Source organism: Parus major, chromosome 4 (genome assembly GCF_001522545.3).
Source record: "Parus major isolate Abel chromosome 4, Parus_major1.1, whole genome shotgun sequence".
NCBI classification, from domain to species: Eukaryota; Metazoa; Chordata; class Aves; order Passeriformes; family Paridae; genus Parus; species Parus major.
In genome coordinates, this window is record NC_031771.1 from 38,027,208 (window position 1) to 38,052,379 (window position 25,172).

The 25,172-nt window shown below is 37.1% G+C and overlaps 1 protein-coding gene across 4 annotated transcripts; it reads left to right on the forward strand.

The window, feature by feature from the left end:
* Positions 1-3,695: 3,695 nt before the first annotated feature.
* Positions 3,696-19,328, forward strand: LOC107203558 (coagulation factor XI-like). Of its 4 annotated transcripts, XM_015625805.2 has the most exons (15): positions 3,696-3,785; positions 4,249-4,307; positions 6,954-7,116; positions 7,790-7,893; positions 9,417-9,576; positions 10,142-10,251; positions 13,165-13,324; positions 14,146-14,255; positions 14,343-14,502; positions 14,632-14,741; positions 15,099-15,273; positions 15,652-15,827; positions 16,190-16,285; positions 17,582-17,721; positions 19,102-19,328. In XM_015625805.2, exons 2-15 carry the CDS (start codon positions 4,250-4,252, stop codon positions 19,255-19,257), a joined length of 1,878 nt encoding a protein of 625 aa, XP_015481291.1. In that variant the 5' UTR covers positions 3,696-3,785; position 4,249; the 3' UTR covers positions 19,258-19,328. The 4 variants fall into 4 exon arrangements, with proteins under 4 accessions (XP_015481291.1, XP_033369712.1, XP_015481292.1 ...); XM_033513821.1 differs by lacking the exons at positions 7,790-7,893; positions 9,417-9,576 and having other exon boundaries at positions 3,697-3,785; XM_015625806.2 differs by lacking the exons at positions 6,954-7,116; positions 7,790-7,893 and having other exon boundaries at positions 3,697-3,785.
* Positions 19,329-25,172: the final 5,844 nt, after the last annotated feature.

Consider the following 25,172-nt stretch of genomic DNA (forward strand, 5'->3'; position numbering starts at 1 on the left):
AATGTGTGACCTCCCTCTGCTGGAAGGTTCTGCTTGAGAGCACATGCAGGTGCTTCAGAGGTAGGAGAAGTTTCCAGCCACCTTGACACAAACTGCTTTTTTGGCCTCTAAAAGCTGCATGTTTTGGACACAGCAGGAGGTGGAAGAGTAGTGCATACTAGATATCTACCTGCCTTCCTAAATTTAATCCTCATGTCGTAAAAGACAAAACCTCATATATAAATATTAGTACACTGCTACAAACAAATAATTTTGCTGTATTTGATCTCATATGTTATGTGCTCTTGTAGCAGCTAAAAGAGTCATAGCGTTTGGAGAATCCTACCCCAGTTTTCTTCCCAAAATATTATTGGTGCCACACTCTGGCAAAACTCCCAGTATAGAAGTACCTCAGTTTATAGTCTGGTCATATTTAAAAGATTACCTTCATGGTCTGCATAGATGAAAAGATTAAAAGTGAAATTAACTTGCTTTCTAAACCAAAAAAATACATACATCTGAGATTCTTCTGAAAATGGGAGTCTCTTAGTTATACTCTGCTAAAGTGTAACTCTATCTTTTGTTCAACAAATGGACTTTTCTATTTGATGCCTAGAGTATAACTTGTGGAGATATTAAGTGTTCATTGAAATTGCAAAATATTTTGATCAAAGAAAGGCAAAAGTTATCAGTTATCAAAAAACTCAATTAGTATTTGGCATATGCCCAAATGACCTCATTCCAGGGAGTAGTAATTGAGGGACACATACAACTTTCTCCAGAGTTACTGTTTGACAGTTTACAGACTGATCAACAGACTGGGACCCTCCTGTGTATGTTGAAACACTGTCTTCTCTAACAATAGCCAACATCAGGTGCTTTAGCTCCAAAAAGTAAGGCCTTGGGCAGTAATGTGATTCTCCATTTATTAAAAAAATGGCAAATCTGATTATAAGAAAGAAATCAAAGATGCCCTCTGAAATAAGTAGCCCGGTAGTTATTTGTTTAATATTTGAAGCTGTCTTCTATTTCTTTATTATGATCCTGAATTTTGTTTGTATTGATTTCTTATTTGACATCTGATTTGCAGTTTTTTCTGAGCTCTATTTCCAGGAAGACTATTGTTGACATGTAATTTCAGGATATGGAACAAATAAACTGCTTTTATTTTGATACAATACACAGTGCTGCACTATTCACAAATCAGCAAATTATTCTAGCCAACTTTTTGCAGCCATTTCTGGTTGTATCAAGTCAAACAAAAGATTCTGCCGTAGTGAGACAGTGGATTCTTCACTCAGATAATGGCATCCTGACTCAGATGAAAAAGCTCTAGATTGTTGATTGTAAGAAGAAAAGATCAAGATTTAGATTTGGAGTTTGTTTCAGCAGCATTTGATATTTTGTTTCAGTCTCTCCTTTGTCATATACATAATGATAGCCATGAAGTTCTTCAGAATATTGGTTGGTTGTTTTTTTTCCCACTTGAGTATTCAGGTTCATGAAATTATTACAGTATCCTCTTTCAGGTGGAAGGGTGTGCATAAAGCCAAATCAAAATGAGAATGGGTTGTTCTCATCATGATGGTGCCTTCCTTCCCTCATTTCCTCCTGCTCTTGCTCCACATCACAGCAGTGGGTGTTGTCTCATCACAGAGAGCAGATCCACTCCCATTCTGAGTTTGAGGTTGACTTGTTTTTTGAATAGGACTGCTGTAAGAAATGTGGGATTTGGTTCTGCCATGCAGAATTAGACCTAAATCAGGCTGGAATTCAGTCATTTTCTTCCTGAGGTGAAACAGCTCAGTAATTCCTGCCACCTTTGCAGAAGAATGAGATTTGTGCGTGGATCGCAGTGGAAATCAGCAGAAAGCAGTATCAAGCAAGCAGGCAATTGCACTGCCAGGGAGATGTCATCTTAAAGAACTTGCTCAGACTGAAGCAGGTTTTGGTTTTTTTAACTACCAAGTCAAAATGAAATAAAGTCAAACAGAAGCAAACTCTTAATTGTATTTTGGATTATTCAAATGAATTTTGAACTTGGATCATCAAAAATGTTTCCATTTATAAAAATGTTTTGATGAGCTCTTCTTTTATTTCTGCTGTCTGAATTACTGAACCCTAAATACAACATCTTGTTTTAGTTTATTTTTATAATATTAGCTAAATTGATACAAAGAGGGAATTAAGAGCAACAATAAACTTATATATTGAGCCCTTATGAGCCTAAGGAGTATGAGATGGTTTTGGCATTTTATGCACTTTAAATTTCTAACTCTTCTCCTACTTTAAATTATATAATCTATGGATTTCAGAAAGGCTCAGGAAACTTAATTCAGCATATTTTGTAATTTGTCCTATAATAAATATTATGTCCTATAATAAACAATAACTCACTCATCAACATAGAGTCCATAATACATTTTTTCTCTGTACAAAAGTATAACATTGTTGGTTTGAGCAACAGCACAGCAGTGTAAGTGGGAGCACGCCATGTGAATAGCAGGCCCAGTGAAAGAAAATGCATTTATTTTCCAAAGTCAGCATGCTCATTATGATTCTCTTTGAATAGCATTTCTGTCTTATTTCTGAGCTTCACTATCAAATCCAACTGATGCCCTTACAGATGTAATTAAAATGATATTTGGTTTTACACAGAGTGATACCTGAATTTGAGAACTGCAGCTTTAAGGAAATATTTTTTCCTTTTACCCTTTTCCCCCTATTTTTTTTTTTTTTTGTAATTTGCTTTTGAAACAAACTGCCATCAGCAGAAGGTGCTCCTTCCTCAGACAAAATTCTAAAATACAGACATTGGATTATAGAAATGAAATCTTACAGAAACTTCTGATGAATGTGGGTATGGCTACATTTTGCATGAATGACACGCATGATCTTGGTAAAATTCATGGTCAATCTGCTCTGTTTTTCTGCTTTTTTGAATGATATACCTTATTTTTCCAAAAGTGTGTGATTGGAGATTTTTGTTTTGTTTTGTTTTGTTTTTTGCTTGTGTTTTTATTAAAACAGTAACAAGCTGGAATAATTCCCCAATATCTGAAATGGAAAGCCCAGACAAGAAATGAAAAGTGAAGAAACTAAGTTCTTGGACAAAAGTTCTAATGTGTTTGTGCCACCAATTGAAATGCACACACACAAACACAGAGGCAAAATAATAATTTTAGTTGAATACTAATATATGTTGGACAACACAAAAAATGGCAAGTTTTGCTTCCTTTGTAAATATTCAAATATGGGTAGATTTTGTGATTGCTTCCAGGGAAAATCAAAATTCTATAATTTGATATAGAGGTGAAAATTTTTTCTTGTACTTTACTTTTGTACCATGTTTTTCTCATATAATGTGTGTATATTTACTATAATTTCCTTATACTCTCCAAAATGGACAAGAAAATAAAACCAAAACCTGGATAAAATTATATTAAGAAACTCATTATGAAAAGTATATGGGCTCAAATGCTGGCATGAGGATGCCAATGTGAAAAATCCCTATTTAGTGATGCACCAAGTGTAGAGAAATAGAATCATCTTTTTATAGGGGAGAAAAGAGAGACTATGTTGCATAAATGTGGTTATACAGGATCAATTCCAGAGCGGTGTGGATGATAGATGTTCTGAAAATGTGCCCCAAGGTCAGTAACAATATTGACAAAAAGAGTACCCGCTCAAAGTAAATATTAAAGATGAGTTAGCATTGCAGGTAGTAATATTTAACAGAAAGTGTTGACTTGTTTTTTAGTGGAGTGCAAACCTGATCCATACATCCAGACTTACTATGTGTTCAGGTATGTAATCATTATTGCAACTGCTGTTCAGTGAAAGTTTTTCATAGCAGCAAGGCAGTGTAAGTTGGAGTATTTAGGACTTATGTTTTGTGGTTAATTTATTTCACAGATTATGTTGTTGCATGTGGAAAAAAAGTTTATAATTCTTATAGCATATGAAGCAGTAAGTGTGAGTAATTTTTTTGCTACCTTGATAACAGTATGTACTAAACTATCTGGAGACTCAGTATTAGTAATGTCATTTCAGCAGAATATTATTCCCAGTCTAAGCAAGAATGAGTATTCTGCTGTTAAAAGGTATGCCAAAACAGTGTCACAGCTGCAAATGTAACTTTCAATGTAATTTTGAATTAACAGTGAAACAGTATAGGTGTAAATCAGTGTTAGGCTTAGTAGTGCTTTATAAAACTGGTTTTACACCCTTTATTGAACATATCCTAAAGAATGATTTTGTGGTTTTTAGGATGAACTGGATTTACCGGACTTTTTATTTCATTTTCTTACTTGCTTCTGTTTACAGTGGTAAGTTAATATGTAATTACTGAAATTTACACACAGCCTAGAGCAACTCTTGCAGAAGGGGAGAAGATTAGTACCTGCAGCCTGCTCTTGGGAGAACTGTTTATTCTGCTGGATTGAATTTAGTTAAACTTGGGTAACTGGCATGACCCTATCGTCTGGCAGGGATCTTTCTAAAGGGGCTTTCCTGACACTGTCCTGCCACCCCCCAGGCTGTCACCTCCCCCAGCACACATGGGACCCCGCCTTTCTTTAAAGGACTGAGATTGCATCCACATTGTAGCTGTGAAATTAGTGTGATGCTCCATGTTCTGTGCCCAATGGCAAGGTTAGTAGCCCAAGCAGGGGAAGGAAGCTTTGGGGCTGCAGGAGGCAGAGTAATGTATGCCTTTCATTCTGTGTTAATGATTTACTTTGTTCCATTAGCAAAAGTTAAACTACAAAAATTGCATTGCACTCCTCTGAAATTCCCTTTCCTGATAAATTATAACTAAGGGTTAACATGAGTATAAGTTCAGTAATGTATTAAATGTTTTCTCAGAGAACAATTAGGTAACAGCTTTTTTGCAAAATCTAATAGATAAATGACATATTATTTAAGAAAATATTTTACCTGGATTTAAATCTCAGCAAAAAAATCTTGGAAAATTTCAGAGGCCTAGAAAACATTTTACTTAAATCGAAGTGTCCCGAAGTGGCACAGTTATGCATGGTGCATAGTTTCACAGCATAAATATTTTTTTGTGTGTGTTAATTTATGCTAGAAGAAGAGAAATAGGATCCAAAATATCTGGTACAGTAAACAATTGCAATATTATTTTATTTTAGCTTTAGAATTCACTTGGTGTGTTCTAAGAATTGAAAATGTTTTTTCTGTAAATTACAAAGCTGGATAAGAAATGCTACTGAGAATAACAAATACCATATTTTAGAGAAATAGCTTGAAAGTATATATATATATATATATATATACATACATATACATATATATATTTATACCAGAGAACTTGGATATTTATAAAGTCAAATTCTTTACCAACAAGGATTTAACCTTTGAAACATATTAGCACACATAGCACATATGTCTAATACTCCTCATTTATTGCTTTTTAAAAAGAATTATGTATTATACCTGCATGAAGGAACCACTGAATTGCCAAAGTATAGCTTATAATTATATTAAAAAATAAAATCCACTTGTAGTCTTTTAAAACTTGTCAAATCCTATATGATATTACCTTTTGTTTTCATTTTAAATATTCCTTGATACACTATGATCACTCTATAGTAACAGTTAAAGCCACTAGATAAAGTGTTTTCAGTTGGGTTTCCTCCCAGTCTGTAAAAATACATTATTTTCTCTTTATCTTTTATCCAAGAAAAAGCACTTTGGTAGATGCAGGAATAAAAATCACTGTTTTCTTGGTTTGCTACTCCTTTTGGAGGGCAAATTTAAAAAGGGAGTGGTCTCCTGTGCAAAGACAGCTCTCTTGTGTGTTTTAATACAGACATCTTAGAGCCCTTGGAAAAACTACTGTGCTTCTTCACTACAGCGGACATCCAAGACCCCCAAGTGTCCTGAGACTGACAGGACCAGAGGGACTGGCCTGATGCTGTGTCAGGGGAGGTTTTGGTTGGGTATTAGAAAAATGTTCTTCACCCAGAGGATGGTTGGACACAGGACCAGGCTCCCCAGGGAAGTGGTCACAGCACCAATCCTAACAGACTTCAAAAAATGCTTGAAAAACTTTCTTGGGCACATGGTATTTACTCCTGGGGATGGCCCTGTGCAGGGCCAGGAGAGGATCTCAATGATCCTTGTGGATCCCTTCCAGCTCAGCACACTCTGTGGTTCTGTGATCTCACGAGTGCCTTCATTTTGAAAGATGGGAGCAGGTTTCTGCTTAGGTACCTTTGCTGCAGAGCTCCACAGCGTGAGTGGTTGCCAGTACAGAGTTCAGCATGTCATTCAGAGCTAAGAAGCCCTGCAGATGCAAGGTAGTAGTACAGCTTTTTTATTCTAGGCTCTTCCTGAGACATTATTCCTGTAACAGTATGTTCTTAATTGTGAAGAAGGTTTGGGGGGTTCAGGGTAGAGTGTGAGAGAGCTGAAGGTCTGTGAAATGCTGGGAGCCATTGAGGCTGTGCACAGTGGCACCACCTGTCACTCTGACCTCAGAGAATCCCTAAAAAATAGGATAAAAATAGTTTTCCATAAAACTTTCTAACTCCTTTTTGTCTCTGCACTTCCTCTTCCTGGTTTTCTTCATAATGATGTTCTGTGTTGGTCTCTCTCAGGAGAGGTTTTTGCTATTCCTTAGAGTTGCCACTGGAAAGGCACTTTCCTCCTCTGCCATGCAGATCTGCCTTGCCGCCCATCCAGCTTCTTGAGTTTCTCCCTGGGCTCAAGCTTCCCTGCTCCAGCACTGAGTATGAGGCAGGGAACAGAGGGAGATACCCTAGACTGTATTACTTCTGCTGGAGTGAAAAGATGGGACTCTCAGAGGAACTGTGCTACTCACCCCCCCCTTACCCACTTTTCCTGACAAAAGCCTGTCTTCAATGACAAAGAGTAATGGCTTCACCCTCTTCTGCTGAACTGGGTGTTCCCATCTCTAATAATTGACACATTTTGTTATTCTGTGTCAGAATGTGTGACTCAGATCTATGAAAATACATTCTTCCAAGGAGGAGACCTCACTACAGTTTTTACACCGACTGCCAATTACTGCCAAATAGTGTGTACTTACCATCCTACCTGTCTGCTCTTCACCTACTTGCCAGCAACATGGACTAAAGATCCTGCAAAAAGGTAGAATGTTCATGTACTTGTGTCTTTTGCTGGTCTCCTGTGATAATTTAGAAACCTGGTAACATTTTGACTGAACACAGGCATGCAGGGAAAGGTGCAGGGTTGCCATGGGAAGCAATGTCATGTATCTCTAAAATTGGTGATCTGATTGAAGATGAAAATGCTTGAATTCAAAAGGTTAAATTTGACAATGTCCAATATTTTACACTCACACACCAGGCCTTATAAGGAAGGAAAACTGACTCTGCTCTCCCTCCTCTAGGCCACGTATTTGTTGTTGAGGGACAATGTGAATAATTTCACATCTCCAATGATCCCCTGTACTGTTCCCCATTCTTTTTATTTAGCATGTTTTTCTCACATTTAAGAATATCAGTAGCCTGAGAGAATGAGGTTGTCTTCTCTCTATGACCAGTGCATTTCTGTCCTCTAAACCCTGGGCTCTGCTTCTCATTTTATTGAGACCTCTTGGAGCTCCCACAAGCAAAAAATATTCTCATCTGCCACCAGTGCCAACAAAGTATGTAAGGCTTGACACTATTATTCTTCTAATTACACTTGTCAAAATTTGAATGTTGAGGGACATTGGCCAGGCTGCATTTCCCCTGAGAAACAGTTATGAAAGTCTGTGTTGTACTGCAAAAACTGTGAATTGCTGCATTTCAAAACACAGGTTCTCCTGCTATTTAAAAGACAGTGATACAGAAATGCTGCCAAAAGTGGATATGGAAGGAGCTATCTCTGGACATTCCTTAAAACAGTGTAACCATATTACTGGTAAGATATGGTTATTCACATGCATGCATCATAGCAGCTGTTAAAAAAATTAGCATTTTGGAAAGAGGAATAGAATCAGGGAAGCAGCCAAGCAGTGATTTGTGTGTTCTTTGCCAGACCACTTTCAAACACAGGTGACAAAAACACTGGTTTTACTCTTCTGGCCCACTTAACCACCACCCAGGCTCCCCAGATGAGAGAACAGGGAAATCATGCTCCTGCAGTCACTGTTTCGTTTGCTAGAGGCAGATAGCAATCCATGCTTTAACTGCTGACTCCAGTTCTATAGATTAATTTACTACTAGAATTCCACTCCAGAAAGTGGCTCACATGGCATGTGTGACCCTGCTTTATAACTCTGAGGTGCAGATGCTCAGCAAGGCAAAAGTGCACTGTCACAAAGCAATGCTAATACTTTTGTGATTCTGTGTAATAATTTTTTAGCAGCTGCCTCTTTTCGGGTATATGTGCTTTACATGAAGATTTAATGGCAGCATCCCATTCCTGCAAGTTATCACCAGGCATATTAAAAGCCTATTAAATGTGTTATTTCATGTATGTTTTAAATTTGCACTGTCATAATGATGTCATCAAAAGGAGATTAAGCATGGAATGGTACTTCAGAAAAATGGAGTGAGGAAGAAAATAGTTATTCACTTCCTGCCTTTGAGGACAAATAGTGTCTTAGGGATGTCAGGGTAGTTCTTTAGTTGTATTGGTATAGCATCTCAACATGGCAGGACTAAGTGGGTTTTTATGCAAGTTCTGCACTGTAGCTATTATCAATAAATTGTGCTTGCATTTGCTTGCCACTTGCCCTTCAGAGCAGTCAGGCCCCTTAAAAGCTCTTTCCTGCCAATAAACCTTCATATTTGTATTTCTGAGTATCTTGGAACAGAAAAAGAGATTTCAGTGGGATGTTATTCTTTATGCTATTTAGACTAATTATTATCACTGGAATTACTCAGAATCAGACTAAAATGAAAATCTTTCCCTACATGTTTAAAAATGCCTCAAATCATTGGCTGCCTCCTGCTCTGTGAAATGACCTTCATTTCAAACCCCTCAGTTACAATCCTCCCTCTGTGGAGTGCAAATGTAATATTCTGACTCAAGCAGGAAATGTCTGTTCCTTACAAGGGCAGAATTTACCATTTAAACTGCTCTATTGATTAGGAATTGGGAAAATACATTTTTATATGGATTCTGAATTCTTGCTTTGATGAATGTCATCCTGGTCTCAGTCAGCCATAGTGGTTAGAGGCTCTCTCTCATGTAGGCAGAGGCACTGTCAAAGTCTGCCAGTTCTTCCCCTTGCCATGAGGTACCACAGTAAACCTACATTTCTGATTTGGTGCTAGATCTATGTATAAAGTGTGATGTAACTGAAGTGAGCGTGGGATGTGGCATCTGGATTATGCGGGCTGTGTCACACAAACTGCTATCTTTTGGGCAATTTGGGGCACGGGATGGGGAAAAGAATAGAAGTACATTTTCAGAACTTGGTCTCTCTTTCTTCACAGCTTGCAGCCCAGATGTCCATGTAGGACTGGATATGGAAGGGAATATTTTTGATATTACTATGGCTGACAGCTATCAAGAGTGTCAAAAACGATGTACCAATGACAACCGTTGTAATTTTTTTACATATGCCTCTGAAGCATTTCACAATGCAAGCTTTTGGTAAATACAGGTTGGATTCATTCCCCTGGACAGCTCTGTGCCTAAGTAGATTAAATCTCAGAACACTTTAAGGTGCCAGAATTTACACAAGAATATTCAATTTATTCATCCTTGCAATGTTTGTTCGCACTTACAGGAAGGAAAATATCAATAGTAAATTGTCTTCCATTTGTCCATTGGTGAGAAAGACACCTTTTACTTGATTATTACAGCCCTGAAAAAAGCTAAAATCCTCTGAAATGCAAATTATATTGATAGCTGTGCTGAATCTTTGCTCTGTTAAATCTCGCTCTGCTTATTGTTCTGAAAATAGCATCATCAGAGCATCCAGAGAAATTATTTCATTTTAATGAGACCTATTTTTGATCTCTTAATCTGCTCAGTTTTGCAAGTTAAACATTGTTCAGCTAGCTCTGTTCATCATTTGAAGTCTATTCTGGAGGTTGGGGATTGTTCTGGCCTATGGCCAGACCGTGCACAATGGTAGGAATTTTGAGTTCAGGAGGGTGGATTAGTCCAAGGAAGACTTGTTTTCTTACCACTTTCTTTACTCTTTGTCATTCAGTAAAAAATGCTTCTTGAAACAGACCAGTGTAGGAACTCCAACCAACATTAAGGTGCTTGATGAGGTTGTGTCTGGATTCTCTCTAAAGACATGCCAGCTTTCTGAATCAGGTAACTATTTAACATCTCTGTTTAGTTTTAAGGGTCATGTATTCTGAAATGCAATCAATTGCTGACATGTAGAAATGTTTTATTATGTAGAATAATTCTAATATAATCTTATTCTTAAAATATGATTAATACATTCAGGGACAAAGGAGGTTAATATATTTTTAATTTTTTCATGTTATCATTTGTCTTACAGAAACAGTTCCCTTTAAAGATCCAAGGGATTCTTTCATAAGATTAACTTGATGAAATTGTATGTTATCTTTGTATCATGGATGCAAAAATGAAAGATAAAAGCCCATCAGATTCAAAGATAAGGGAAATATAAAACTTCCTACATTCTGTTTATATACTGTGTATGCACTCGAAAATTTTAAATGGAGATCTGCAGCTTTCTAATACAGTTGGCTAATAGGAAAGGATATATTATGCATTTTGTGAGTGATATGTGATGAAAACAAAAACTCTGTGCTTGTTTCTGCAATCATCAGTCAGACAAAATTCTCAAGAGTTTAAAATCAAACAGTGTGTATCAAACCTTCTTTTTCTCAATTGAAACATCTTCAGTTTTGTATTTTTTTCTTTTTCTTTTTTAATGTGTCTCCACTTTGTCTTACTGTGATATTTTCCCATCTTAATGAAGATGATGTTATTCTGCTTTCATATCCTTATTTTATCTCACAGAAAATCTAGTTTTCCTGTTTTGTTTTGTAGAGACTGTATCAATTCTAAAGCAGTGCTTGGGTTTGCTTCTGGGCAGTGCTGGCACAGCATCAGCACTCTCTCCCCAGTGTTCCTCCCATCAATAGTCTGGGGGTGGGCAAGATCCTGTGACAGAAGGCAACTAGGTCAGCTGACCCAAATTATCCACAGGGACATTCCATATCATGTCATATCAGCTCAGCTATAAAATCTAAGGAAAAGAGGAGGAAGGACAGGCATTTATTACTCACAATGTTTGTTTTCTGGAGCAACCACTATGCATGCGGGAAGTGGATGGATATCACTTGGTGATGGGAAGTAGAAAATAAAATTATTGGTTTTTTCTTCTTTGCTTGTGTCAATGAGAACTTTTGCTTTTGCTTTAGTAAACTGACTTATTTCAACCTATGAGTCATTTTCCATCTCATTTGCCCTCACGTCTCCAGCTGAGAAGGGGAAATAATAGAGTGAGTTGCTGGACACCTGGCATCCAGCCAAGGTCAACCCACCAAAGTCCTTTTTGGTGCTCAGCATGGACTTTTCCTATAAAACCTTCTTTACCTGAAACCACAAATTCTCTGGCTTTTACCCTCCTGATTCTGTCCCTGATCTTGCTGGTGGAGGAGTGAGTGTGTGGCTGCATGGGGCTTGGTTGCTGGCTGGGGTAAAACCATGACATCATGTGAAAATCAATCTTGCTCCTGCCTGTCTTCCTCTACTTTCTGTGTCTTGTGAAAGAGGCAAGAACAGGCAAGAGAGAGAAGAAATAAATTGTGTGATCATAGAAACGTAGAAAGCACTAGTGGATCAAGAAGTCATCTAAGGAGGTCATCTGTCCTAATCTGAGACAGATGATCTATACCTGTCCAGACAGAGATTTGTAGAATGTAGTCATAAAACCTTTGTAATATCTTCTGCCTTATTATTTTGTCAATATCTGAAATTGGTTTATTTTAATATTTATTTGAAGATTTTTTCTGACTTTGTTTAGATTATTCCTTTCTATGTGGTAATTCATTTTGTGCCTTTGCCTCTCTGAATTTATTCTTATGCACACACACTATTACACATGCATAGTAATTTATCTGTTTTCTGCCCTTTGCAAAGTATCTTCCTGGAGATCACTGAATATTGAGCAAATGATCACTGAACCTGAACCTTGGGACTGTGGGTTAGCTTCCCTGAAGTTTCAGATCCACATTTTTGCTTTAAATATAATTTCCTTTGAAACTATCCATTCTTCTTAATGCTATTTTCCCTTAACTTAGAATCTTACCTGCTAATTGCAAGTGTTATTTGACTTCAATTTTCTACTTTTCTAATTATATTGTTTTACTGTTCGTATTGTGTAATTACTGCCCAGTATTGCTGTCCTCTCTTGCCTATGTTTTTTGAAAACCTCATCAAATTAACAGTATTCACAGTAAGCTCTGCCTCTTCTTAGTTTCCCTTTCTGTAGTAAGATGTTCCCAATATGTTTCTATAGCACACTGGGCAATATTGACTTGGTTGCTGTGCTTTCTCAACAGATCAAGTTCTCTGCTGCCACCAAATCCTGTCTTTTGAATCATTTCACTATTTTTGCTGTTTCTGCAGCTTGATAGGTTCAAGAAACATCCTCCATGCCGATGCTTCCCTTTTTTCTTTTCAAATTCTTTTACCAGGATTCTAACTGGGACTTCAAGTATATCTGTGGAGAAGGATACTCATTGATCTCTTTTTAAAAATGCTAGCATTTCCTGTAACCTCTACATCCACAGTCTGGTTGGGTGAACTATGCTGCCAAGGCTCTGTTGTGTTATTCTGGCCACGTTAGAAGGCAGCACTCTTACTTAGTCTGCCTACTTTTCAAATAGTAAAAGAAATGTTAAGAAAATCATCACCTTATTTTCTTTCTTGTCTTCCATGAACCTGATATAGCCATTGGAAATTAATTTAAATCTTTCCCTATTGGATTAGCAAATCTCTGTTGTAACATGTAATTTCTCTATTCCTCTGTATGAACCTTTTCCCTGTAGTGCTCTCCATGACTTTACATATTCAAAAATATTCCTGAGAAATAGTTTCTGGTTAAAATGCTGTGTTACCTTTCCAGGTTATCAATCACAGAAGGAAAATAGGAATAAAGATAGAAATGAATAATCTGTAAATCTCAATATTCTGATGATATAAGTTTTTGGATTTTTGATATATTTTGTTCTTTTTTTTATACAGATTGTCAAATGGACATTTTTGAAGATCAAGTGTTTTCAGGAATTAATATTACAAGTTTTTTCACTCCTGATATTTCTGTCTGCCAAACTATTTGTACTTATTTTCCAAAGTGCTTGTTCTTCACATTTTTTACCAGAAAATCGCAAATAGAATCTCAAAGGTGAATATGACACTTAAATTATCTTATGTATGTAGATTATTTAAAATTTACTTTTTAAAAACACAGAGTCTTTTTTAAACATTAATTTCTTTAGTAATATATGTAAATTTATGTTGAAAGGCTATTTTCAGTAAAGCACAACTTTTTATGGGTTTTTTTCATAAATTTATAACTTCCTGTGGGCATTTAAACTGTTTTTCAATGTGATCAGGGCTTCTGTATTGTGGTTGTGTATTTGGTCTTAATCTGAAAAGAATTATACATGTCAAAAGTGCAGTGAGCCTCCAGATTGTTTCAAAGACTCAAAGCTGAATTTTATGATGTTGTCAAAAATGGCCATCTGGTTTCCTGGCAGGGTGAACTTACTTGAAAAGATTTTTCAGTTAAGTTAATGGCTTTAAAAATATTTCTCTTTGGCTTTCTTCTTTCATGTTTAGTAGTGAGAATAGTTAAAAATCAACATTCCCCACAAATCAGAAGAATAAAGTTTCAAAGGAATTTCAGGGAGAAGCAAAGCTAAGATGGCATGCATCATCTAAAGTCACCTCTTCTTTATATGTATAAATACTGTACCACCTTTACTAGTATTGTTTTATGGCATTTCACAGCACTACAAAGATGGCCTCAATTTAATGTGAACTAGTGACCTTAGTGAATGTATTTTCTTATTAAATACTTCTACAGATTGAGACTTGAGAGAAAAGAGTGTATCTAAGAAAGAACCTTCTTTTACCAGTACCTAAATAATTATTTTTATTTATATTATATTTATTCATCCTAAGAGAACAGGTTTAGTTACTGTGAAAAATATTTCATTTTAGAAATCTTTGCCTTCTGAAGACATCAACAAGTGGAATTCCAGAGGCCCTCATATTGCAAGAAAATGCTGTATCAGGCTTTGGCCTCCTAAATTGTAGAAGATCTTTTCCTGGTAAGCAATAGATTACAATAAAAATACTAATTTTGAATTAATCTAATGAACAACTTTCTGATGCTTTGAATGCAATCATTCTTACAGCCTGCAATTCCCGCACTTACACCCATATGGATTTTTTGGGAGATGAACTTAATGTCACTTATACTAAAGGACACAGAGCCTGTCAGCAGGTTTGCACAGACACCATCCGCTGCCAATTTTTTTCCTATTCTCTCCTCCAAGGTTCATGCCATGAAGAAGGGTGAGATATATTTTTTAAAGTGTTCAAAGATTCCTGAAATAATCACTCAAGAGATGTGGTGAGGGAGTAATGTATGTGCTGTTCGGTGAAAAAAATACAAACTAAATGTTTGCATTAATTCATTGACAGAAAGTGTGCGTGTCACCTTAGAATGTCCTCAAATGGATCTCCAGTGAAAATAGTGCATGGACCAGGAAGTATTTCTGGATACTCACTAAGATTATGCAAAAAAAAAGCCAGTAAGTAAGTAAAATTAAATAAAACTTCTTTTATGAAAAATAGACAGTGCTTCCCTGATTTCAGTGGAGAAGGCCAAACCATATGTTTTTTAAAGTGGTTGCAATGTCCCAGTGTTCTTGTAAAGTTAGAATGTTCTGGAAAAGTGAACTCAGTCAGCTCTTCACATAGTAAACACCAGAACAGCACTTTGAATTTGGTTTTAATAGACTTTATGATCACAAACCATGAAAAATGTGTCATGTATCACCTTCTTCTCAATAGGTGGTGCCTACTCAGCGACCAGCAGTAGTCTCATCTTCATTTTTCATTGATGAATGCAAGTTGTCTTTAAGCTCAGTTTTAAATTATTTCTGTAGTGTGTATGCAGCATTCTGCCAGAACAATTAGGATTGTTGGTGGCACAGACTCTTTCCCTGGTGAGTGGCCGTGGCAGGTCAGCTTGCACGCCAAGCTGTCTCGCCAGAGACACCTGTGTGGGGGCTCCATCATCAGCAACCAGTGGATTCTCACAGCTGCTCACTGTGTCACGAGGTGAGACCTAAACCTGAATGCACAAATATGCCTCAAAGTGTAACCCAGCATGCAACATTAACTGAGATCTACCTTTCAGGATAATAACAATGAGAACTAGAAATAGATGAACCACTTTAATGTAACCAAACGGTGACATTATCAGGTAGACATTCAGTTTCTTAATGTAACTTAATGTAACAATACTTTGTCCCTTTGTAGCATGGTAATGTACTGCTGATGCAGAATTATTTCAGTGAATCTGGAAGGTGAAATTCTAAAGCAGACAGCAGATATCTACAGAACCCTAGACATTCTCATGAGATACGAATTTTTTCTTACTATAGTACTTCTTTAGGCTATTTAGTCACAGACTGACTCTTTGTCTTTTCCCCTCAGTCTAGAGAATCCCAACATTTGGCGTATTTATGCTGGGATTTTAAGACAATCAGAAATAAATGAGGATACACCCTTCTTCAAAGTGGAAGAGATTATTGTTCACTCTCAGTATAAACATGCACAGATTGGATATGACATTGCTTTAATGAAACTTGATAAGCCTATGAATTTTACTGGTATGTAACATATTGCAGAGGAATTGTGAAAACGTGCAGGAAGACACAGGGCTGGCATTTCTATGGCAGTGCATGACACCTGGGCTGGCTTCCTTTAATATGCAGTTACTGGGCTTTGAAGAGAATCTAGTCTGTTGGCTTTGCAAAAAAACCAAAAAAACAAACAAAAAAAAAACAAAATAAAAATAAAAAAAATAAATGTGTGGCTTCAATTTATGTGCTGGGAATGATACATAGTGTAAGGGACAGAGAATAACATGGGGGCTGTCTTCAGGGGTCATGTAGATGCCCACAAAACCTTACTCTTGCAGTTGTCTCTGCTGGACAAACTAATGTTTTTAATGTTTTCTCTTGTGCTTTAGATCTTCAACTACCTATCTGCCTGCCATCAAAAGAGGATGCCAACATATTTTATACTGACTGTTGGGTAATTGGATGGGGTTACAGAAAAGAAAAAGGTACAGGTTTAAAATACTTTTAAACAGTGAATTTTTGTATTTTTAAAATGATTGTGTTTGACAAAAGTATTTCCCCTTCTCTAAAAAAAGGAAATTCTGCTCTGTTCTCTGCTCTTAGATATCACTATTCCTTCTAGACAGTACTTTAATATAATTCTTTATTAGAATTGATTTCCATTAAGACACTATAAAACATAAATGAAAAATATATGAAATTATCATTAAATATCTCAATGCTCTGACACAATAATTAATTTTATAAATTGGTTCAATAGTTTGAAATATCTGAGAAGTCCGTCTTAAATACATCTTGTACAACACTCAAATACTCTTTAGATTCTAGCTTAATCTACTGGCATACCCCAGTATCTATCTGGGTTTTGTACACTCTTGATTTCTTCCTAGCTGAAAAAAAAGGCAATAAATGTACCACTGAACTGTTTTGAATTACAGTCTGCACATAACACATGGGTTTTTTTTTTTTTTTTTATGTGATTGTATTCATATGACTTTAGAAACTGGAGATAGAAGTATGTTGCTTTTCTTATTATAGACCATGACAATGACTTGTGTTTTGATAGTAGATGAAATTTGAACTCCTCTGATTTTATGTGGAGGTAGGCCAAAAAGCTATTAATTATCAAGCTGTGGTTTTACAGCTATTTGTTTATTTATATTTATATGTGTCATTTTTATATGTTTATTTGGATGTATATGCACCTATTTAGAGAGTACTTTTTCCTTTATACCCGTGACTATCTGAAAATTATAGTTCAATGTGAAATCTTACAAATTTAGTTACTGTATAGACAAATTTCTTCTGTTAGTACTAGAGAAAAGGTTACTTTTAAATACTCTTGTTTAGTCTATGTGCATATTTCTCCATCTTAAAACCTACTAGGATAGAGAGCAGCACAGATTTGGCAAACTGGGAGATTCCAAACATGTTGCAACACTTTACTAAGAAATAATAGTTACTAACACAAAGCAATGCTCCAGGGGGCAATGTCCTGAGAGCCATTCACACATGAGGATTTGTTGCACATCACAAGGGAGTTTTGAAGGTTTTTTTTTCCAGCCACGAGAAAGAAGATGGCATCATAAAAACATTTAAATTAGAAGAAAATTCACATTGTTTGCTAACACAAAGAAAGGAAAAGTGGCATGAACATCTATTAACACTCTAGAAGCAGTGACCTCCCACTTGGTAGTGTCAGTGTGTGGGGATTTCTAGAGTGGAATTTTAACCTTTATTTTGCTAGAACCAAACATTTCTCATATTGCCTTCTTACACAGGTCGGGTACAAGATATTCTTCAAAAGGCTCCTGTTCCCTTCATGTCAAAAGAGGAATGCCAGGCAAGGTACCGGAGGCGCAGAATAGGTGACAAAGTGATCTGTGCTGGCTATGATGAAGGAGGAAGGGATGCTTGTAAGGTATACAAACAGTACTGTATGGGTATAGATTCCAACCAGATGTTCAAATATATAAATGCATACTACAATTATTTTTAATTGTTATTAGGGAAGTATGATTATCAATAGAGCTCTTGATTTACTTGTCACTTTTGGTTGCCAGAAGCACTGAAAACCAAGGTATATGGAAAATATCTCTTATATGACATTGAAATCTTTAGGGATTGATTCCATGGATAGGAAACTGAGTGTGGATATAGAGATATCCATTTAGGGAATAAAACTCTTCTTTCAGACTATCAGAAATCCAGAGAGTGCAAGTGTACTATCTTGAAGCATTTCTCCAATAAGAGCAGATTTCCTATGTGTTTGGTTTTTTTTTTTCTATACCTTGGTAGGAAATAGAGTACATAAAATAAAGCATCCACTGTGTATAAACCAGAAGGGAGGGTGCCAGTAATGCTATTAAAATGCATGGGGAATAGAAGGCTAAAAACAAACTGTGAAAACTGCTCTGTTCATAATTAGGGTTGAAAATGTCACAATAGCATGAGTTCCGTGAACCAAATTCTCTGCTCAAGAGTAAACTCACGCACTTTTGCCAGCTGAAATATTCTGAGTTAATTTCTTCAAGAAGAAAATAGTCTGATTATCAATGTTAAATTCTCTACCAAATACAGTTTCCACTGCAAACATTTAACACTTAATAATTGTATGCTGAAATGTTACTATTGATTAGTAACATATGATTAGTTAGGAATAAAAATATGTGGAGCTGGGAAGTAATTTTTCCTCTATTCCAATTGAGATTTCTTTATGTGATACAGTGTAACAGAACATGGAGATGGTGTTTTGAAAAATAACACACTTGCTGTTGTCCTAACAACCCATACAGAATTACAATTCTGTAAGGAATCTTATGTTCAGAAAGGAATAGGAAAAGAAAACACAAAGGTGTTTTATCTTGAGTGGGACAGAGTCACTCAAACAAGACAAGGCATGTGGAGAACTGAGATACTAAATACACTGCCATAAGGAAAAATACCCCCAAACTGACTATTTTACTTACTTGCATACATAGTTTTTTTCATTGAGTTTTAAATCATTGCATGTAGATAAATTATTAATAATATTATAAAGAAAATAATAAAAAAATAGTTTTGAAACTTCATGGGAAGGAGAAATTGTTTCCAATGACTATTTAGAAATCAATTTACTAAACAATCAGAACACCTGTTTCAGTCCTCTCTTAGTTAGTCCTAAGTGAAAATGATTGAAAGCCAGACAGTTATGCTGGTGGTGATACTGAATGATGCTGATTTTATTCAAGACTTTCTTTGTGATAGAAATACTGATGAGGCCTCTTCCTTGCCTGCTCTCTCTTTTTGTCCCATGACACAGGGAGATTCAGGAGGGCCCCTGTCATGCAGGCACGAGGAGCTGTGGTATCTGGTGGGCATCACCAGCTGGGGCGAAGGGTGCGCTCGCCCCAGGCAGCCAGGAGTCTACACCAAGGTTGCTGACTATTCAGACTGGATTCTGGAAAAAACTACATAGTATGAAGATTACTGACTCACTCAAAGTGTTGCTGTGGAATAAAAACCCCCAGAGCTATGGGATAAAATGTATTAGTGCTTTTTCAATGGTGGTTTTTTTTACCCTGGAATGTAAAATACTTATTTTAAAAGTCAGAAAAGCAGGAATGAATGAATTTTCCTATTACTAAATAAAAAGAAGTAATAACAATAAACTCTGCGATCACTGATTTGGCAGAAAAAAATGTATGGTTGAGCCATGGACTTCTGTCCTTGCTAGCATTAAACTGGAGTGGAGGAGGTTGCAGGGCACATATGGACCTGGGAGCTGGGAGCTACTTCAGTCTTAGGAAGTTGTGACACAGTAAAAAGAAATTTCCCTCCCTTGTCTGAATGTAGTTAAAATGGGTGAACCATTTATGAGCTTACTAAAGGGCTGGGGGAAGGGAAGCTGAGGCATGGAGATGCCTACACAGTTGCATAAACCTAGTTTCCTTGGGGAGTTAACCAAAAAAGTCTCAGTATAACCAAGAAAACAAACCCAGAGGCCCTGGCAGAGGGACACATGTAGATGCAGACATCCCCAAGCCCAGTTCATGCTGGAAAATCCCATCCTGCTATTCCCAGCAGTCTGCCAAGGGTTTGCACAAGCGTGGTTTACCATGGTGATGTTTTCTCCACTGGGCTTTGATCTTCTCAGGACCAAGGCAGGGAGCTCAAGCCTGTTCCTTAGGGTGCCTCCAAGTTACCAAACACCTACGTTATTGATACACAGATGTTCTCTAGGCACACAGAATGTGAGCAGAGGAAGGCATGAAATGCACTGTTTTCTACATTGCTACTCTCCAGACTTTTTGCATTCCCAGCTACAAGGTCACTTGAGTGTGTTTACAATCCCCACCAGTCTTTCACTTTTAACCCATAGCTCCAAATGAGCTGTCTGTCACTTATATTATTCTAATTTCTGTGGAAAATTCTGTGGTGAGAAGGATAATGAGGGTTTACTTCTTTTGAGGGAGAATATCCAGAAAATCAATATAAGGACCCCCTCCAATATATAGATTTATTTTTCAAATACCTAGCTCTCCATAATTAAAGAAACAATTTTATCCTCTTCCTATTTCTCCTTATTTCCTTTTATCATTTCTTGTTACTTTGTGTCAGGTAGCAAACATATGTCGTGGCTAAAATTAATACTAGTGTGAGAAACAGGAGTCAAAAATTAATTACTTGCCCACAGTAAGGAACAGCATTCCCCACTGCATCAGAAAGGAGAGTAGAGTACTAACACTGTCTTTGCCAAACTTTATGAGCTTGTTTCCTAATCATCTACATTACCATAATTGCTGAAAATATGTTCCAGAGTGCTACTCATAATTGCCCTACACCACACTGCGAGATAAACAGCAGGAGTGGCTCTGCAAGTAAATGAGGTCATGAAACTTAGGAATTAAACATCAGATTTATGGGAGAAAATAATCAAGCTGCTGAAAATTACTTTTGTCCTTAGTTTTTTTATGCTTTATTTGTAAATAATACTGAGGAAAAGAAATGTAGTTCCACACTACAGCTTATATTCCTATCGGTGTCTGGAGTCAGGGTGTGCAGTGCTAAACTGACTGCAGTCAACAAACCTGAAATCCCAAAGCTGTATTCAAAGCTTGGGGAGTTGATCTAGCCTGTTTGTTTATTTTTAAAGAAACAGAATTCAGAGAAGGGGTGAAAACAGTCCAAACTTAACAGGAGAGGAGAGGTAATGCTGCTGTTGCAGGCTCATCTGGGGAAAGAGAGGTGCTGCCTCCCTTGGGCCAATAGTGGACTCCTGGCGACAGGGGCTTGAGTCACTGGGGGTGCACAGTGCCAAAGTTCTCATGCACTGGGGTCCTGCCTGCAGCATGTGGCCGTTCTGAGCCAACAGGAAAACTCTGGTGTGTGCTGGGGGAACTGGATCAAGGGTAAGAGGGAAGGCACATCACTGTGCTGGGATTTTTGCCAGCACTGCAGAAGCAGAGCAGGAGATATGGGTGGGGGCCGATGTCTTTTCACGCTCTGTTTAATCTGCAGCTGGTTTAAAATAACAGCAAACCTCAGACATGCTGTCAAAAACCCAGAGACTTAAATAAGGGACTGAGAAAGAAAAAATAGAAAACAGGGGAAAAAAGAGAAAGATTCTTGGCATTCAACTGTGGTTCTGTCCTCATGGGGAAGGAATGAAGACAGCTGGAAAAGAGTTGCTGAGGGAAAAAAGGAATTGCTTCAGTAGGAAAACAGAGGCTGAAACTATCTAAATAAGAATCATCAGGAGACCATCCAAAATACTTGTCTGCAGATACTCAAAATGTGTAGGCTAAAGAATATATGCAATGTCAATCTGATAACTTATAATATTTTCTCATAATAATGCTGTCATCAACTTTTTCAAATGCACATAAAATGTGTTCTTGTTTTTTTCTTTCCTCCCTTTTGTTTGTTTGTCTGTTTTTCTCTGCTACAACTTTTCAGGTTGTAAGTATTGCAGTAATAAAGAGGAATGGCACTCAGTAGTGCTCTGTAGACCTCTGCAGCTCCAAGTTTTGTTTCTCAGAGGTATTCCAGGTGACAGCAATAAGCCACAGGAAACTCAGCTGTTCCTGTGGAAAGGATAAGTGTTCTCAATGACTGCAGACATCCCTCATGAGTAGCTGTTGACCAGATAAAATACCTTATTGCAATATATTTTCACCTGGAGCAGATATCCTTCAATGACATTTTGCATTAGTTGTCGGTCCCTCAGTAATAAATTCCTGATGGCTAAAAGTGACTACCAAGAATAGTTGTGTGGAGAATGCAGCTTTGTTTAAGATGAATGACTTTGTTTAAGATGAACTACGTGAGGGAATGTCTGATCTCTTTGTGGGTAGATACACCAGTGTGATATGTAATTCATTGAGACCTTTAGACTCATGGATAGAAGTATATTGGTGTTATTAAGTGTTACATTGTTTGGGCTTTCTGGTATCAATACCTGACTTGCACTAAGTGAGAGGCAGTTTACGACCTTTATTTATTCTCCCTTCTAGTCTACCTCCCTGGGAAAAAGTAATTTTTAAAAAATGAACAACCAAAAAACCTATCTCAATCTCATTAAAGAAAAGCCTGGTCTTATACTTTAAATCTTCCTCTGTTCATGTTGGAACAGAAGATAAACACCATCGCTTTAGTTGTTATTTTGATTAATGGCAAGTGTCTCTGGTTGTCCTGAAAGTCAATAAATCTCATAATCTTACTTAAAGATGTAGAAATTTTGGTAAGGACAAGTGCCATTATTGATGATTATTGAGTAGCAGCGTTAGTCTGGCCTGATATTTTTGTACAAAGATTCCTGATCCCAGAAATTTTCAGGCTTGTTCATTTGAAACACTTCATATGTGCTGTGACAGTCTGGAGAACAACTGGTTAATCATAAAATAAAGGCATATTCTTTTGCTGCTCAAGTGGACTCAAATTTTAACTTGTAATAGCTTTCTCTGTAATCATTTCAATAGAATTGTAAAGCAGAAAATCCAGTTTCCCATTAAACTGGCAATGCAGTGTTTGCTACCACTGCTGATACTTTGCCTGATGTCTGAGTTTGAAGTACGATTTCCTGAAAGTGATCTGAGCTGTGAACAAGAAGACATAAAGCCTCTCATTTCCTCTTGCTTAGAGAATTCAAAATCTTTGCAGTGAAGATCTAGAGAGATCACCTAGTAAGTCCATTTCCTCTGCTTTCCCAGCAGAGGGGAGTGGAACAATTTGGTATAAGCTCCTAGGGTAAGTTTAATTTGTTCTGTGAAAAATTATTATTCTACTGTAATGAAAAATGAATCTCTGATGCTGAAAAATAGCAAACTGTATGGAATTAAAATAATTCACAATGGCATTCCTCATGGTGGGAGAACTGTGAATTCTAATTCTCTGCCTAATTTCCTGTATGTATGGAGGATTCTTTGAAAAATTATTGCTAGATGCTTTTTTTTTTTTTTAAGTATCTGCATTAAAATACATTCAAATTGGATTTCTACTTCAAATAGGAGGCAACATTATTTTGCCTCTGAGCAATTATAACAGATATGCAATGCTATATATTTATAGTGAAGCATTTCCTGGAGTAGTAAATTGATTGTTTTTCCTGTGGTGTTTGTGTAGTAAATCACATTATAGATATGAGATGTGTTAGAATTACTATAGATTGTTGCATGCTACAATAAATTTTTTCATGTCTTATGCAGTGGAGTTTGGTGTTTTCTTGGTATTGTGATGGGTTTTGGTTTTGTCTTGTTGTTGGTTGGGGTTGTGTTTTTGTTTTTCTTTTTATTTTTTTAAATTTTCTGCAGTTACTCTTCATGTTTTTGATACTCTTTCCCATCACAATGTGATGTTAGCAAGTACTGAATTGGCTCCCATATTTTTGTTAGCTGGTTTATTTGTGGGGGGACAATGATACCAAAGGAAGAGGACTGCATGCACAGGGCGTGCAAGAGTTTAAGGGGAGTTGATAGGAACTAGAGCAAAGTTAAACTGAGTTGGAACAAAAAACCAATAATCAATGCAACTTGAAGAAAGACCAGCCTAAACAGTATATACACACCTGGGTGTGTGGAACTGAAAATGTGATGGAACACCTAGACATCCTTTTCAGGTCCACAAAACAGATACCCCAGGACCTGAAAATTAAATCATGTATGATGCAGGAAGTCTTTCTGTGCTAGGAAGTTGTGGAATCATCTGAAGTGCAGCATCACCCTAACATGACTGTGCTGTGCTCTGACCTGAGCTTATTATCGCACAACTCTGCTGTGATTTGCTGCTCTACACTGAGGTACCAGATACAATTGTCAGGCTCATATCTGTACTTCCACTCCATTTCCACTGACTGTACCATCTGGTAGACTTTGTCTCCCAATAACCTCTTTGTTTATTTTTGTCCCTGAAGTAATCTACAGGTGTAAAAGTGTCCAGTTTTTCCCCCAGGAAAGGGACTAATGAGCAGAGAGATGGCTTTCGCCTTCAGACTTAGGATGTTTATTTTTTCTTATCTATATTACATTCTCACAGATGGTGAGCACTTCTACACACTAATCTAACAAGCTACAAATGGTGACCTAGGGCTCTGTCCACAGGGCCTTTTCAGCGTAAAATATCCAATTATCAAATGCCAAATAATTTATTTTTACTTTTAACCCAATGACCAAACACCCGTGTTCCACACTGCTACTTTTTCATCCAATCACCCAATACCACCGAAGCAATGAAGAAGGAAGAAAGGCAAAGACAAGCCAATTCCCTAGAACCTCCATCTTGTCCCTCATTCACTGCTATATCTCAAACTCTAAACTCTAAATATGTCACCCAGTAACTTAACATTATTCTATCTAACTCACACATTCACATTCCCTGTTTCTCTACTTAGTTTTAGGAGCCTTCTCCACGGTCTTAAATTAAACCCTGTGTACTCTTGAGTGTCTGAGCCTGTCAGCACAGACAAAGACATTTTCTCTGCCTGGGGCTCCAATATACAGGGATTTGGAGAATGGTATGGTTTTAATTATCACAGGAGATCTAAACAAGTATCTGTTCTGGGGTGTTATTGGGCGATGAAACCTTCCTGAAGTTTACTGTGTTGTCTGTCCCTAGTACAGAATCATTTTTTTGAATGATTCCTGTTGGTTGAGTGCTGCTGCTAAGGGAGAGGTGCTCCTTAAGGACACACCATCCATAACATGTTTGAAGCTTCTATGTTTCTGTTCTGTGACTCCATTTTTCTGTTCATGGTTCACTATTTAAGAGCTTTAGGCATAAGCATTTTGCTTTCCACCTTGTGCCAACATGTTGAGTAGGGAACCAGTCACACTCCATATACCACTCAGTGTCACTGGGGAAGGAGGGAGGAGCAGTATCATCCCATGGGGGGCAGAG

Excerpts from the sequence above, each read along its gene's own strand:
- LOC107203558 (XM_015625805.2), top strand. The coding sequence starts at position 4,250 with ATGAACTGGATTTACCGGACTTTTTATTTCATTTTCTTACTTGCTTCT. Across the intron at positions 7,894-9,416 it reads ACAGTGTAACCATATTACTG|CTTGCAGCCCAGATGTCCAT; the intron begins GTAAGATATGGT and ends CTTTCTTCACAG. Across the intron at positions 16,286-17,581 it reads GGGTTACAGAAAAGAAAAAG|GTCGGGTACAAGATATTCTT; the intron begins GTACAGGTTTAA and ends CTTCTTACACAG.